The following is a 17,792-nucleotide window of genomic DNA, read 5'->3' as shown; positions in this document are numbered from 1 at the left end:
TGTAACTATTCTCACAGGCACATGCTGGTTAACAAATTTATATATGCAGAAATAAAGATACTTTATTTGTTTTGTTTCACAGGGCCCTCTCAAGTTGGGAGATTCCTGCCATTTTCCACAACTTTTTTTTTTTTTTTAAAGAATATTTCATTTAAAACTCACAGGTTTCTCTCAGGACCATCTCTTCAAGTTCCGTTTACTGGAGGAAGTTATGAAAGGAAAGAGAAGAGATGTATGTACAGATGAGAATAAAGCAATTCTGAAATTCTCAGTGGAACAGTTCTGTTTTCTGACACTATATTTTTGCTTGTTTTTTACAAAGGTAGATCACTGAACTCAGTCTCCACATGTGTAGGTTATGCCTGCCACAAGAGCAGCTTCTGTGTGACATGCATCACACACAGTGAACAATTGTGCTTTATAGGTTCAGTAATGCCTGAGGAAGTGACTTATGCTACTCTCAAATTTCCAAATCTTTCCAAGTCAAAGATATCCCAAGAGAGCTACAGTCTCAGGAGAGCAGGTAAGTGCCTCTATGTAGGATCAGACACACAACAAGAGAACTATTTAACTACCCTGGTGAGTTCTCCCTGCCTTCACCTCAAGGCTATGAGACTCCTAAGATCTCAGTTATGGAATCCCGGAACATTGTGAAGTTCCTATGCCAGAGCCTAGTTGTGTGTCTTATTTAGTCTGTAAGATCACAGTGTGTGTGTGTGTGTGTGTGTGTGTGTGTGTGTGTGTGTGTTGGGGGAAGATGGTAGGCTAAGTCTCTGAAAATCCAGATCTCTAGTGTCACCAAAATAGCATTTCTTATGTTTTTTAGACATTTTAGGATGGTCTCACATACAGGCTTTTATGGGAAGGAAATCAGTAATAGCAAGAACATAACCATGCAGGATTTTTATTTCATGGCTAAAGGATACAAAATAGACATACGCTGTGTATGAGATTTATAGGACCCTGGAATTCCAGTCAGTGATGATGTGATAAACATTTGCTTCTTTCTGAGAAGGAACAAGACTGAGGGTTCCTATCTCTACATAATATCATTCCAAGCCATATAATTCCAGTCTGTTTTATCCCGCAGTTCAATTTCTAGAAAATTAAAGATAACAATGATTAAAGGGAACATCAAAATCATATTGATTAAAATTTTTGTATTACTATAGGGTAATTGGTTTCTTGTGCCTTCCCTGGAATTATTTTTGTTATTTATATTTTGTTATTTACATTATTTTTATTCCTTTGTGTTTAAGTCCTTTTGTGTGTGTGTGTGTTTTGTGTTTTTTTTGTGTGTGTGTGTGTTTAAGTCCTTTTGATCTTACTATAAAATTATGCTTTCTATGTATATGTGGAGTTTTTAATTTATGACTTTACCCCAAATTTTACCCCAATTTTATATTCAGATGAGGAAGAAAAATCACTTCAGGAATAAGTCTCTGCTTATATAATTTGAAGCATCAGGTTGGTAGATAATATTTTAGGGACCAGTTCTTCCAAGCAGAGTCCTTTTTTCTGCATCTATGATATTGACAAAGCACTGTATATACTGGGGAGAAGTAATACATACTTGCCATCCAGTTAGTATAATGGGATGACATATAACAACTGAAGTAGGGTGCTTATACACCAGGAGATGTAATATAGGTACTGTTACATATGCTCCAACACATGTTTCCTTATACAACTTTATCCCTTTGTATACAGCTGGGTAGGTTGTTTAAAATTTATTTTTGTAAAACACCACACAAAGTTTCTCTACTTATTTATTTACTTACTTACTTATTTTAGAAGGGGCAGAGAGAGAGCCAGGACATGTGAACATGGGGGTGGGCAGAGGAAGAAGGAGAGAGACCCCCAAGCAGGTTCCCCGCCCAGCACAGAGCTAGACAAGGGACTTGATCTCACCATCCTGAGACATCATGACCTGCCTGAGCTGAAATCAAGAGTCTGATACTCAAATGACTGAGCCACCCAGGCACCCCAGTGCTTGTCTATTTAAAATATCTATCATCAGAATCAGACCAAGAACACTGGTAATATATGGATAGCTAGAAAGTAAAGAAGACCAGAGAAAAGGGACTATTGTTAAACAATTTTACCTTTTTTTTTTTTTTTTCCCTGAAAAGAGAATCGCGAAGTGCCTGAAATGGAGATAGATGGTGAAGCTGAAAGTAGAGCAGAGGGAGTTGAGAGCACAGCTGAGCTGGCAGAGAGCAGAGCTGTGGCAGGTGAGTCCTATGTGCATAAATGCAGCCACTGAGTCAGGACAAAGTTAAGAAGAGCTTTGTGGTAGACACTGGGACATAACAATCAGAGATTATCTTTAAAGCGAAAAGATGGAAAACTTCTGAGAAGGGAACAAAGGAGGATAAACAAAAGGTGATAAAGCTGATATCCTTTACTTATAGGAAACCATCTCCTTTTTATTATTCTCTCCATCTACTGACCAGTATTTTCATGTTTTGCTGAATTTTTCTTATTTTATAAGAAAAATTTTATTTTTTATTTTATAATCTTATTTCCTCCCATTTTGTTGTTCTTTTTTGAAAGACTGATTTATTTATTTGGAGGGGGAGGGGCAGAAGAAGAAGGAGAGGGAGACAGAAACTTCAGCAAATTCCCCTCTGAGGAAAGGCCAATGCCAGGCTTGATCTCAGGACCCTGAAATCACGACCTGAGCTGAAACCAAGAGATGGGTGCTTAACCAACTGCACCACACAGGGACCCCTATTTCCTACCACTTTTCATCATTTCATCCTTTTTCATCCATTTCATCCTGAGTTAAAAGGAAGAATGAAGACCATCAATGTCCTATTGGATGTTCTCATAGATCATATAGAAAAAATCATTCAAAATTTATGAAGTAATGAAAATCATATAGGCTTGGATAATTTATTCAAGTGATCCAATATGTAAATAATAAGATTTCATAGAGAAGAAAAAGAACAGATATAAACAAGGAAATAATTAAAGAATAATTAGACATTCTCTAGTACTGAATAGAGATGGAGGGGTAAAAAACTGCCATCACCTGTATTGAACTCAGAAAAGATTAATTCATCCATTTTAACAAAATAAAAAATTATCATATACTCCTTCTAAGAAAATATTCAAGAAACTTTTCAGACATACAAGGAATTAATCAGACCTCAAAGTAAGGAGAAATTTAGGGGCAAATCAAAATGTAATAGCTGACAATGGAATCACTATAATGAAAGTTGTAATAATAACCATGCTAAATCATTTTTGCAATGAAATGGATATACTGCAAGAGAAAGTCTTAGTATTATAGTCTAGAACAAAAATTACTAATCCATCACTGTAAAACTCAGTGGTTAGAAGTGGTGAGGGAATTAAAGTATTATAAAAGTCTAGGTTGGAGAGTCTAAATTTATCTGTAATAAAATTACGTACATTTAGAATACAATGAAAAGGAAAACACTTCCTTTTGGAAACAGCTAAAAGTATGAAAGAAAGATTTATCATCCCTCTTTTTCATGATTAAAGAAGAAGAATATAATAATCCATCTAGGGGCAGCCCCGGTGGCTCAGCGGTTTAGCGCCACCTTCCGCCCAGGGTGTGATCCTGGAGACCGGGGATCGAGTCCTTACGTTGGGCTCCCTGCATGGAGCCTGTTTCTCCCTCTCCCTGTGTCTCTGCCTCTCTCTTTCTCTCTGTGTCTCTCATGAATAAATAAATAAAATCTTAAAAAATAATAATCCATCTTAATGTATATATTATAAAATCACAAGACAAATTAAGAGAGAGTTGACAAATTTAAAACCTTAAATCAGTAAACAGAAAGGTTTTATTTATTTTTTTTTTAATTTTTTTTTTTTTATTTATTTATGATAGTCACAGAGAGAGAGAGAGAGGCAGAGACATAGTCAGAGGGAGAAGCAGGCTCCATGCACCAGGAGCCCGATGTGGGATTCGATCCCGGGTCTCCAGGATCGCGCCCTGGGCCAAAGGCAGACGCCAAACCGCTGCGCCACCCAGGGATCCCCAACAGAAAGGTTTTAAAGAGAAAAATTAATCTGCTGACTGGTTTCATTAAAAAAAGACTAGTAGCCAAATTAAGGGAGAATAGAGAGAGCAAAATTATCAAATATTAAGTCTGGGGCTCCTAGGTGGCTCAGTTGGTTAAGCATCTAACTCTTGGTTTCAGCTCAGGTCGTGATCTCAGGGTCCCCACATCAGGCTCCCCTCTCACTGGGAGAATATGCTTGAGTTCTTTCTCTCCCTCTTCTTCTACCTCCCCTTTCTTTCTCTATCTCTCAATAATAAATAAATAAAAATTTAAAAAGGAATATGTTTAAATATCTAGCCTGAAATAGGGGAGAGAATAAATACATGTAAGAGTAAAGCCTGTGTAACTTCATGGCAATAGATTTGATAATCTAAAGGAAGTAGATGATTTCCTAATAATATATTAAAGAAAACCTAGAAGAGATCAATCATCAAGAGAATGGATTATAAATCCTATTAAATAATGTATCTCAATATTAGCATAGAAAAATTAGGAAAGAATATCCATCAGGTGGCCAACACTAATTACCTGAGGATGGGAAGAACAAGGAAACAGCAAGATGGGAAGCAGGATGGGGAAAAAAGACTACTAAAATGTAGACAAGAGAGTGTCCATGAAAGTATCCAAAATATGTCCTATGATCACATTTACTTAGAATTATGTATTTTCAATGTTAGTTGTGAATGCAAAAATATATTCAAGTTGGCTGAACATAAATGAGGACTTGCCTGACCTTGCAAGCAATTTTTTTCATCAAAAAAAAAAAAAATTCCAATACTTTTATACATAAGGGCCATGGGATGGAGAGGGTTAGGGGTTAGGGAAAGAACAAACACATAAATGTGTTGCTTCATGTCATTTTTATGAATTGGTGCTTCTTCATAGGACATAGCACTCTGTCAAAAGTGTGGTGTGCTGTTTCTCTCATTTCGCTGATCTTGAACCTGGTGGTGCTGGCTGGCCTAGGGACCCTAGGCATTATAAGTAAGTTTCTCCTTTTCTCTGAACCTGTCAATTGGTTTTATCAGGCACACTGCAAAAGAATCCAAGTCTTAAGACATATCCACATAATACTTCCAGATTAATAGAGTAGAAAACACATATCATTTATGTATGACTATATCATATTAGTCATTGTCTTGAGGATATTTTAACATCAACTGCCCTCAGTGGCAACTACTCATGGCAGAATGATGCTAATGATAGTAATGTAAAGTCTTATTCTAGAAACTGTGAAATCAATGCAACAATAAAAATACAACTAATTATATCCTGAGAGTTTTCATGATTATTTCATATACTTGAAGCAATTTCTCCATTTTTCATGCATTTTCTTCTTGCCGAAGTCATTCTAGTTGCAGATATCTTTCAAAATCCCGTTATCAACTTGATTTGTTTTCTAATTCCTTAATTAATAGCCAGTTATTTTCTCCTAGTAATCACATCAGCTTCAGATAAGTACAAGCTGGTTTCATGCTGCTAATCTTTTGAAATATAATTTCTCCCAAATGATCATTTTTCCCCTTGAAACTTCTATAACTGTTCTTAATATTAGCATAATAATTGGTGAGCAGAATTTCTTTCCTCTGATATAACATAAGCTTTAACAGACACAGACTGTGTCTTATTCATCCTTTGTATTCTTTGACTGAATGAATAATATGTAGGTTCATGAACAATAAGTAGGTTTTGAATGAATAATAAGTAGGTTCATGAACCAACAAATGAATAAACAGAAATGAGTAACCTTTTGAACATCAAAGCTGGTTCTTTATAAGAAAAGGAAAATTCTCTTTAAGATAGCAAAACTGTATTTTTAATACTTAAAGGGCTGCTTTATGTTATTTAAAAAAAAAGAGAAGGAAAATTCTAAATCCACTGTGATCTGATCAGAAGTTTGTTCCACATTTAATGAAAAAGGATATTAAACACTTTAAATTTATTTTTTTCAATAAAGATAATAATGCATGTACATTGCCAAAACTTCAAAATATAGAAAAGGAGGAGAAACTGAAAGCCATTGGTATCTGCCAATAGGAGGTAAAAGCTATTAAAATTAAAAACATGCATTAATATCTTTGAAGTCATATAGTAGTATCACTTATATCAATATTTTGTTTGATAATTTAAATACTCTTATAACATATCACTTAACACTTTTGAATACTAATGTTTTCCCAAGTTCTTCACATGCATGATTTCATTCAACTTTACCCACATCATATTTTATCATATTTACACTCAATTTCCAGGTAAGAGAACCTAAAATATTTCTCCAGTTCTGTGTGGTCTATAAGTGACCAGGGTAAAGTATTTGACCATACATCTACCATTTAATTTTACACTTTATGGTTTTAATGCCCCTTTGTCTTTCCTTCATGTTTCTCTGCTTTGCTATATTGATCATGTCTTCTATTCTTCAACTACATTACCAAGCCCTATAACAATTTATTTCTTTAAATGCCTATTAATTATTTGATAATTAAAGGGTTATTTTAAGCAGTCCATATTTTGGGAGCATTTCTTCTCAATCCTGGATGCTAGTGGATGATGCTCTTCCCTCTTTATTTCTCTCCTATAACAGTGAGTACAAAGGCATCCTGAGGAAAGAAGAGGAAGATTATATATAATAATTACTAACATTGCTTGAGCACACATCCTTTGTAATTTTATCTATGATCCTCATAAAACTTAAAAAATGAAAGATTCTAGTAAATTGCAGGGTTCTCAGGTAAACTAGTATGAGTCTATATAGAAAAGCCAAAACATGTTATAACAATCCACAAAATGAAGAAGTTATGAAGTTTTCTGAATCTTCTGATGTTTTTAAGGACATGATCCCTGTGTTCTGATTTTTTTTAATCCTGAGGCTGATGTTTACCATCTCCATCCTAAGTCATGGCTATATCTGTCCAAGAAAATCAAATCACAACACATAGGCTCATCAATAATATTATGGTGCGTCCTAATCTCAAAAGTGTGATTTCTATAAACTAACTGAATTGCATCATCTTTTATTTTGAAATCTCTGCTTCACATGAATCTCTTTTATATTTTATTTTTAGACTTTGTTGGGCATTTCTTTCAACAGGAAATAAGTGCTCTATTGAGTAAAATAAAACCTTTTTAATCTCGAATAAATGTTAATCTTAAAGCACAATGGTTAGTATTTTACACATATGTAGGTATCATTTTAATATGAGTATTCCATTAAATTTGGAAATAATCATTGTGATATTAACATAATTTATTGGAAAACTTTGACCGTGTAAAAGTTATTAATTTCCTGATATGAATTATAGATTACTGGAAACTCATCTTGGGCAACAGAACAGAGTATGATGTTCAACAAAGCAATATACAACAGTTGGAGGAAAATCTAACAATATGGATGAATATGTATAATAATGTCTCAAATGAGCATAACATTTTTAAAAACATGACACAAAACACAATAAAAGAGCTGAACAACTTTACCTCACAATATTGTGAAGACCTAAAGCAGAAAGAAAATGGTGAGTGAAATGCTCTCTTGATTGTCTAATCTTATTAATAAGCACATTCATTTTTCCCTGGATATATTACTGAATCTGAAATCTTGAAATATATCTGAGATAAAGAAAAGATGGAGATACAGTCATCATTAACAAATTCTCCTATTTAAAAAAAAAACACTTTTTGTCTCTTTTGACTTAGTTTCTTTATATGTATAATTATTTTTATCAATTTAATCTCTCTCTTACTTGGGTTAGATTCATTTGTTTGTTTTTTAATTCCTTCTTTCGTCTTCTACCTTCACATATTACACTCGCATTTTTATAGAGTTCAGCTATAATGGAGTTTAGTTGGGTATATGGGAGATGAATTCTCTGTCTTCTTCTGATATGTCTGAAAAGGTCTTTTTTTTTTTTTTTTTTTTGGTTAGGTATAAATTCAAAAGTTAAAAATTAGTTTCTTTGTGAGTACTAGAAGTGCCTCACAGTTTCTAGCAAACAACATTGTTAAGAAGTCTATTCCAAGTGTCATTTCATTCCATAGAAATGACCTGACTTCAGCATTTAAGATATTCATTTGGGAGAGCTGAAGTTTTAGGATATTCTGGGTATGAGTGCCTTTTAATCATTTATTTGCTTGTGCACTCAATCTGAATACCTCCTCAATTTGAAAGTTTGTGTCTTTCAAATGAAGAAAAATGCACTCTCTTACTTCTACATTCATTTTTCTCCACTCTCTTTCCTACACTTTCCATGACATCTCTTCTTCAAATGTTAGGAATGCAAATTTTCATCTTTTCTATATATTTTATTTTCTGGTTTTAGACTCCTTTTTAAAATTGACATACTGATTATTATTTCAACAATCGTATGTTTAACTTGATAAAACCTTAAATGATTCTTGAGAATTCTGGTTTTTGTAGCATCCTATTCTGACCTCAGGTATAATAATATCTTTAGGAGTCCTCTCAGTATATTAACTAAAAGAGTATTTAAAATATCACTCCTCTTTCTTACATACCTTTATTTTTCTTCTTTTTCTTTTTAAAATTCTTTTCGTACAAGTTCTCTTTCATGTACAGGTGTTCTTGTATACCCTATCATGCTTGCTAAGAGAGAATAGGTAGTTGGTATGGGTTGACTCCCTTGCTATGTAAAGAGGATGGTTTTTCTATTACATATCTCTAAAAAGTGAGAAATCTTTCTGGATATTTTTCCATCTCTGGAAGACTAAGATGAAGTGTATGAACAGGCAGCTTTCCTTTTCAAATGAGACTGGATATAAACAACAATCGCAACATTCACAGTGGAAACCTATACTTTGCCAGACAGTTCAACCAAATTCTTCAGAAAGGAACTATGTCCTTTCCTTTCCTGAAAATTCTATAGCCTCTTACTGATTTTTCTTCCCTCTTTTCTTGACTCTTTCCTTTCTTACCTTCTTTCAGTAAAAGAAAAAAAGAGAGAATATTAAGTTTTATGCCTAACAGTTATAACTATCCCTTGTCTTGAATAACTCAAGGTATGATAGAAGAAGCAGACAAGTAAACAGAAAATTACAAGTCAGTGTAATAAGTGCTCATTAATATAAGTAAGTAGTGCAAGAAACTACACAGTTAGAAGAAACAGTTCAGATTGGGTGAAAGTATAACATTGAATGTTGGGAGAGGAGGCATAGTGCAATAAAATTAGTGAGGGATAGCATGGGGTGCTTTGAAAATTCTCAGTGAATGTCTGACAAGAAGCTAAGCAAACTAACAGATACGATTGGAGTGGTGTGATGAGTGTTCACATAGAGCATGGAGAGGGTTTGAAATTCCACCTGAGAGCTACAGAAAACTGTGACCACTTAAAGCAGAATCTTATAGAAAGATCTCTGGAAACAGGGAGGTGATTGGGTTCCTGTAAAAAAAAAAAAAAAATTAGCAGACTTGAGACAGACTAGGGTCTTTTTGCATCAATCCAAACATACTGAAGAATTCTCTGATTGCTTTTAATAATCTCTTCATCATTTTTCTTTCTCTGTATCTGTGATTTTCCTTCTGCTTCAGATTATTCCAGATCCAAATCCCATTCCATTTCAGATGCCATTCTCTTCCTTCTCTCATATTAAAAGTAGCCATTTCACTCAATGTGTGACTTTTGTTAGTCATTTCAGTACACAATGAAAATGTTTGTAAATTCTAAGAAATATGCTAATTTATACTGTATCTGCACATACATATTATGCTTATGTGTTTATCAGTATCATATCTTTATAGACTTTCTTCATATGTTTTTATGTTTTTCAGATGTTGGATTTAGCTCATGCCCGGAGTCATGGATGTGTAATGGAAATACAAACAAATGTCATGCCCAGATGAATATGGACAAGAATATAAGTTACAACTCAACCCAGGTTGGTGTTATGATTTGGGGGACATGTACAGAAAGTTTTTGGTATTGTTAGGTAAGGAGAATTTGGGTGACGTTAGTCCTTGGCTAATCCTAATAAATGGCCCTTATGGCCCTTATGTCTTTTATCTTTGCCTCCTCTCTTTGAGTGGAGTTCTTGGGGAATTCCCCTATCACAGGTTCAAATGGCAAGTATGTACAATGATTAGAGTGATTGGTCCATGAGCCATGTCACAAGAGGCAAGCTATGGAACTATATTTCCTTGGTATCTCTTATTCCTTGAGTTTTCTGGTTCTCATAGAATCAGAAAGGAGAGAGCAAGGATTTATTTCCAGTTGTGAGGTGTATTTTAATTGGCCACTGATACAAATTAAATCAGGGATTCTCTTCTCCCTTAGAGTTGTTGCTCAGAATTATTTTGCTATTGTTTTTTTTATAGGAGTGTAGAAAAAATAACAAATTTCCAAGTGTAGAATGCTAAAGCCCTTACTTCCCAGGAAAATATGTCTGTTAAATTTACTGTAATAAAAAAAATTACTGTAATATACAGCATGCTCCAACTGAACAGATTTTGTCATCAGCATTAACTTGAATGTGGTTTATGCCTCTGTGATTTTTGCCATTTTTATACTTTTGTTACCTGAATATTTATTCTGTCCCCTTTAAACTTGATTAATCCAATTCAGTTTTCAAGTTTCAGTCTTATTGCTTCTTTAAAATTTTGGTGCCATCACAATAAGCTCAATTAATGGCTTTCTGTTTCATATTCCCTCAGCATAACATAGTTAAAACATAGTTAACAACTATGAGTGAGTCTGTTTGTTCTGTTAGATTGTTAGCTCTTTGAAGATAAAAAAACGTGTCTTGCTCATTATTGTATATCCACTTGTGATACTGGCAAACTTTAGCCTGGCTGAGATTCAAGTTTTCCTCAGTATCTTGAGTTTTTAAAAATTGTTTTTGTTTTCTTGTTTTTGGTTTTGGTTTTGTTTTTTGTTTTTTTTTTTTTTTTTTTTTTTTTTTGCTGTATGCAAAGGGAGTACTTAAAATGTCACAGAGATTTTTTTTATTGTTTTAATGTATTATTTAGATAATTTACATTTTTAAGAAAAGAAGCATCTGAATCAAGAAAAAAAGTTAAGAAACAATTAAGAAGTTAAGAAAAAATAAAATTGTTTCATGCTACAGTGTAACAAGGAGTGAGATATGAAAGAAAGATAGCAGACCATTTTAAGTTTTTTGTCTTGAATTTATACAAGGAAAAATGATCACTTTTATGTATGTATGGTATTTTTGTGTTTGGGGCTGATGTGTGTGTAAATTATAATAGGTCAGATTATGGTGCTTGTGAAAATGATGTGGACATAAAATGCCTTTCGAGTTGGAGCTGAATGGGAGATGGCTTTATGGAAGAATTTAAAAAATTGCCCACATGCAATTTTCTTAAACAGTAATTATCAACTATTTATTCATAATTACTATGTCCTTTGACTTTGTGCAAGGGGAATTTAAGCCTGGTAGCTTTTGATCAATAAAAATAAAATCTATAGGTTAGGTGATAATATCCAAAATAAATTAGTAGATGAAGAAAAGAAGACAAAGGATGGAATCCTACATATCCACACATAAATGGAGCAGGAAAATAGGAAAACTAGCACAATGGTTTAAGAATAAGCGATTCAAGAAGTAAGGGGGGAAAAGCAGGTGTGATGCCATGGAAGCTAATGGAGAGAAGAGTTTCAAGAATAATGTAATCAGCAGTGAGAATACCTCAAAGAGGCTAAATAATGTATACAAGTAATGACAAATACTATTTATTACATGCTTACTCTAAGTCACAAACCAAAAAAGATGTTTTATTTAGCACAAATCAATGTGTAATATAAGTTGCATCATACCTAAATTTCATATTAGGAAACTAGAGTTCATAGAGGATAAGCAAATTTCTTAAGGTCACCTGAATAAGTAGCCAAACAAAGACTCAAAGCCTAGTCTGCTTATCTTTAGAGCCCAATATATGTTTAAAAGTAAAAGCTAGGGATCCCTGGGTGGCGCAGCAGTTTAGCGCCTGCCTTTGGCCCAGGGCGCGATCCCGGAGATCCGGGATCGAGTCCCACGTCGGGCTCCCGGTGCGTGGAGCCTTCTTCTCCCTCTGCCTGTGTCTCTGCCTCTCTTTCTCTCTCTCTCTCTCTCTCTCTCTCTCTCTCTCTCTCTCTCACTGTGTACCTATCATGAATAAATAAAATAAAATAAAATAAAAAAATAAAAAATAAAAAAAATAAAAGTAAAAGCTAGTTGACAATTAAAAGATGACTCTGGCAAGAGTATTACCAATGAAGTAATATGGGGCACATATTGATAACATTTTATTATTCTTCCAAAAAAATATTTCTTTTTTTTTAATTTTTTTTTATTATTTATTTATGATAGGCACACAGTGAGAGAGAGAGGCAGAGACACAGGCAGAGGGAGAAGCAGGCTCCATGCACCGGGAGCCCGACGTGGGATTCGATCCTGGGTCTCCAGGATCACGCCCTGGGCCAAAGGCAGGCGCTAAACCACTGCGCCACCCAGGGATCCCCAAAAAAATATTTCTTAAGTGTTTACTAAGGTCTGCAGTATGGACTACATGCTGAGGATATAACAATAAGCCCTACCCATATAAATTTAAGAGATGCTATAATCTAAGGTGAATCAAAATAATACATCAGTAATTAGCAAATTATTACTTAACTATGGTTGAGATATTACATACATAGAAAAAAAAAGACAAATATAGTGCTCAAAAAGGATATTTAGAAATGGCATGAGGGGCATCTGGGCAGCTTAGTGGTTGAGCATCTGCCTTTGGCTCAGGTCATGATTCCGGGGTCCTGGGATTGATTCCCTCATCGGGCTCCCCATGGGAAACCTGCTTCTTTCTCCCTCTGCCTATGTCTCTGCCTCTTTCTCTGTCTCTCATGAATAAATAAAATCTTTTTAAAAAATAGAAATGACTTGAAATCCAAATAAAATGATATTTAAGGTTAAATTCCAGATTTTCCTTAAGCATCTTGAAGGTTAAGGAAGACAAGCTTCCTTTTTTATATTTCAAGAACAAATTGACAAAAAAAAAAAAAAAAAAAAAAGAACAAATTCACGGTACTAGGAAGAGTTTTAAAGACATATATGACTCACTTCAGGGTAGGGCTCAGCAAAGAGGGAAAGATTAAGAGAATAGGATATAGATGGGTAAATTGGAAAAGAGTGGAAGGTCTCTGAATGAATGGGAAAGCTCTCCACTGTAAATGCAGAACCTCTGCCAATGTAGGCATGGTGGCTTCTGGAGGAATGGGGACTTAGCTCATCTGATTACTTTTCTTCTTGCTTATCATCTGCCCAATGTTAAGAGTGCAGGGATGGTGCCATGAGGAAGCTTGAGAAGAATAAAGGTTTTAAAACTTCACTGAGGGAAAGGGGACAAGGAACCAAGAAATGAAATGATTATTGAGTGGAATTTTGATGATATGAATCTGATTCTGTGGCATTTGAATTAGCTCCCAGTGGTGGAAAGGAACAATACCTGACGTTTTCTTTGTTTATAGCTGTTCTTCAGATGTCTTACATCACCTATCTCCTGGATGAATCTGAATTGCACTCTCAAGAAGGCAAATCAGGCAGCAGGAAGTGTTCTAAAACTTTGCATTGTGACTTGTGAGTTAACCTGCCACTTTTTTCTTGTCAATGATAAAGGAAAGCTAATATGCTAATTTTGAGGATGTTTCTCTGACAGCCATCCATCCTCCATTTGTGGTCAAAATGTATCAAGAGAAGGTAAAAAATTTCCAGGAGCATTTGCCTGTAGCTCAGGCAATTCTTTTTCAGCAAAAAAATCTGTTCTATATTGAAGAAGCTCATGGAATTGAGAACACAGAAGGTAGAGATTCAGAAACTCTGCCATGCTTCCATACTTCCTTTTACAATCTGATTCTGTGCTTTCCTAAGGCCCTACGGAATGAAGCAGAAGTATAAAGACAAAGTCAAATCAGGGTCTAGTATATTACCCTGTGCAGGGTGACCACATGATTTATTGTCCAAACCAGAAGACTTTGAGAATACAAGGAAGCACTATTGATAATTACACAAGGCACCGGGCATAAATCAGAAGTGTCCTGGGCAACCCCGGATTTTCAGTGACCTCTTGGGTGAAATTGTTAATGAAAGGCCAAGAGATGACTTTGGGCCCTAGACAGTTGAGGGTTCTGGTGAATCCTTGAAGTAGTGTAAGAAATCACCAGAGTTGTTTTCACTTTGGTCTCTTTTAACTAATATAATCTGACAAGAAAAGAATAAGTTTCGGCAGTAATAGATTGGACTCATGAGGTAATTGTTTATTTTTCAAAATAAATCACACAATTCTTTTTTGTTTTTCGTATAGGTTTGACACCCTAATAAAGATTTCAAGTGTTGAAACCAGTGAAGCATGCAACATTCAAAGGAAATGAAATGATTGGAAAATCTAATGACTCTAATAGTTATCATATTTATAAAAATAAACTAACTATACCAAATTTTCAATTGTAGCAAAATGCAAACACTCCTAGTTTACTGTAATATTATACAAGATAAAAGTGACCATGTAAGCTGAAACCTTGAACAATTGATCTCAAAATCCAAAACAAAGAGTTTTGATTATTTGGGGACCCTTAAAACTTTTTTTGTCAAAACATTAAGAACTTCTTACTGTTGGTTATAAATGTGTAGGAAAATGACAAAAAGTAAAATTAACATTACTTAATACATTGTAACTTAAAATACTAAAAGCACTGAGGATTAAAGTGGTTTCTTTCACTTATCTGGAGCAGCAAGAAGAGTGGTACAACTCCTTTTTTGTGACACAACTTACTATACAGATTGAACATCTTTTCTATCCCTTGTCATGCTCCTTTCTAAGTTAGAATCAGCTTTTGACATTTTTTAGCCTTTGTGATGTCAAAGACATGAAAGATTTCCAACAGTTCCTTTAATGTGAAGGTTTTTTACTAACATCGCTTCTGTAGGCAGCTTCATCTCATCCAGCACATATCCTCTCCTCATCTATGCCAAGAAATTGTCTTCAGCAAGTTCCTCAGTTTTTCAGTAAGTTTGGAATCCTCTAAGTCTCTGAAATGATGGCAGTATCAATATTCTCATGGTCAGCTATTTCTTCTTTATTATTATTATTTTTTAAATATTTTAATTGAGGTACAGTTGACAGCTATTTTATCTTTAACTTTATTTTGATTTAATTCCCATTCTGCAAAGTCATTCACATGGTGTAGAAAAAGCTCTTGTCTATGATAAGGATATTCTCTTACCTCCAGCCAAGCCGTTTAAATATTTTCAGCTGCCTGCTTTCTATACTACTTCTTCTAAAACCCAGCTAGAGAAATTGCATGATCTCCAGGTGCAGTGTCAATAGTCTACAAGGTTTTAAAAGCTGAAATAACTCCTTAGATTAATGAAATTGTATTTGGTGGTAAAAAGCAAATTTTCATTTTCTCTCAAGACCTTACAAAAATCAGGTTGATCTAGTACATTATCTAGCAGTAGAAGTGTTTTAGAAGTTTAATTATCTTGCCTAAAGCATTTCTATGGCTGAGAAGCAAAGAGGGAAAACAACTATATGCCTTACCATCAATAGGTGAATGAACTAAGAGATTCTCAGTGACCAATCACAGACAGACTTTGAAAGAAGTGACAAGCGTGGTCACTTCTATCATAATGAGCATCTGTTACTTATGTAGCAGCAGTTACTCACAATATATTGTAGTAAATAGAAACTGAACTCTGTTGTTGGGGGACTGGTGTTATTTCAGTGAACCATGATCACTGAAAAATGTGTTATGGGAAATTTGCAAAGCAAGAACTATGTGTTTTTCCAATACAATCTGTTACTGTATAATTTGAGTACTTCCATTGAATCTTGAAATTATAGCAACTTTTAAATTCAATTAATATCTATCTTACTCTCACTAGTATGTTTGTATAGAATATTGGATATAGACATAATGACCTCTTCTCTCAAGCTCTCAGTGTGCACCTGTATTAGTAAAAAAATATTTACTTTTAACTCAGTATTTTACTTCTCTTTAGCCTTCCTTTTAGTAACATTCTTTGTGCTGCTGCAAACTTCCTAGAAATTTCATAAATTTATGTTCCTAGGAACTCAGGTAAACAATTCAGGACACTGAGGGCTTCTCACATTTTCTACAGAATCATACTTCTTCCTCATGTCTTACTGTATTAGCACCTATTCATTTCCTAAATGTGTCTTTCTGAATAATTATATCTGGTATGCTCATAAGTAAGGAAAAAAATTGATAGACGTAAATAACTACTCCTGATTTAAGAAGAAGCAAGAGAAGCTGGTGGAAGAAGAGAAAAAGGAGAACACTCTAAGTGAATTAGAATGGTAGAATATTTCCTTAATATGCTAATGATTGGATAATATATTAAATGATATCCATTTAAAATTAGTGCTAAAATGAAACAAAATAGTGATTATATATTTTGTAATCACCAAAATGAGTTTATCACCTTTATTTCTTAACATTGCCCCAAAAGTCTAGTAAGTGAAACAGACAATATTAAAAGATTAGTGACAACTGGGGATCCCTGGGTGGCTCAGCGGTTTAGCGCTGCCTTCGGCCCAGGGCGTGATCCTGGAGACCCAGAATCGAGTCTCATGTCGTCCTCCCTTCATGGAGCCTGCTTCTTCCTCTGCCTATGTCTCTGTCTGTGTCTCTCTATGTCTCTATGTCTCATGAATAAATAAATAAAATCTCTATGTCTCTATGTCTCATGAATAAATAAATAAAATCTTAAAAAGAAATTAGTGAAATCTGATTATCAAAGATAAAATATTAATTATGGCTTTGTAGAAAATGTGATGTTGAAAAAAATAGCTGAAAGATATGATATAAGATTATAACTTAGTAATCTTAGGCCAGTCTCATGACAAATGCCCATGACCTATTTTTTACTATATACAAGTAAAATCTGTTAGAATAGCAAATTGTTCAAATGAGAGAAAAGACATTGCCAAACATAACAACAAATATATAAAACTCATATGGAAAAATTAATAGTGAATATGAAATGATGAAGATTTAAAACTCTAGTAAAAAATACCAAGATGACTTGAACAAAAACAGTAATGTAACTCTTTTTTAGGTAGAAATTTCAAATTTCTAAAAGTATTACTCCTCTCAGATTCATCAATAAATGAAGTACAATCACAATATATATTTTGGAAAACATCCATAAAATTAACATTACTTTTCCAGTTTTTTACTGGACAAAGTACTTAAGAATCCACTAGGATGGAAAACATTTCATTCCTTTAAAAAAAGAAAAAAATTTTCTTCTTCCTGTTATTGATAGTTCTGAAGATTAGATATTTTTTTCCCATGGGGTCTAAAGGTACCTAAGTAAATGATTGCAGATGGAAATGTAGGTGACAGAAATCAAGTATTGGCAGTTTCTTCATTTTCATTTTTGTGTGAATTTTTAATATAAATGAGGAGACATAAAACATTAATGCAAGTCAAAATGCTTCTGTGAACACATTTCAGCAGTTCAACTTTATAACTAAGTTATAAATAAGCCTGTTACATAGAGGACTAGTTTTATTAACATCACATATATTTCCCACAATTTTCGAGAGTAAATGTGTTATTTCTTATATTTAAAAATAAGTTCAAATAATAAATAAAAGTTTACATCTGAGATGTGCTCTGTTTTGTGATCATGTCATTCTTTTTCTCCAGACCATTATATATTTCCATCCATGAGAAATCTATGTAGGCTTTCTCAAGATAATAAGATTGATACTTAAGGAATTTC

At 34.0% G+C, this 17,792-nt stretch overlaps 1 protein-coding gene across 1 annotated transcript; it reads left to right on the top strand.

Moving 5' to 3' along the window:
• The first annotated feature begins 271 nt into the window (after window positions 1-271).
• On the top strand, window positions 272-17,675 carry LOC140616890 (uncharacterized). Its single transcript, XM_072797573.1, has 7 exons — window positions 272-523; window positions 2,133-2,234; window positions 4,923-5,021; window positions 7,340-7,552; window positions 9,823-9,929; window positions 13,511-13,619; window positions 14,344-17,675. The coding sequence occupies exons 1-7, from the start codon at window positions 433-435 to the stop codon at window positions 14,355-14,357; spliced, it is 735 nt and encodes a 244-aa protein (XP_072653674.1). The 5' UTR covers window positions 272-432; the 3' UTR covers window positions 14,358-17,675.
• Window positions 17,676-17,792: the final 117 nt, after the last annotated feature.

This window comes from Canis lupus, chromosome 25 (genome assembly GCF_048164855.1).
Source record: "Canis lupus baileyi chromosome 25, mCanLup2.hap1, whole genome shotgun sequence".
NCBI classification, from domain to species: domain Eukaryota; kingdom Metazoa; phylum Chordata; class Mammalia; order Carnivora; family Canidae; genus Canis; species Canis lupus.
Note: the sequence above shows the minus strand (reverse complement) of the source record. Positions and strands in the feature narration are given on the sequence as shown.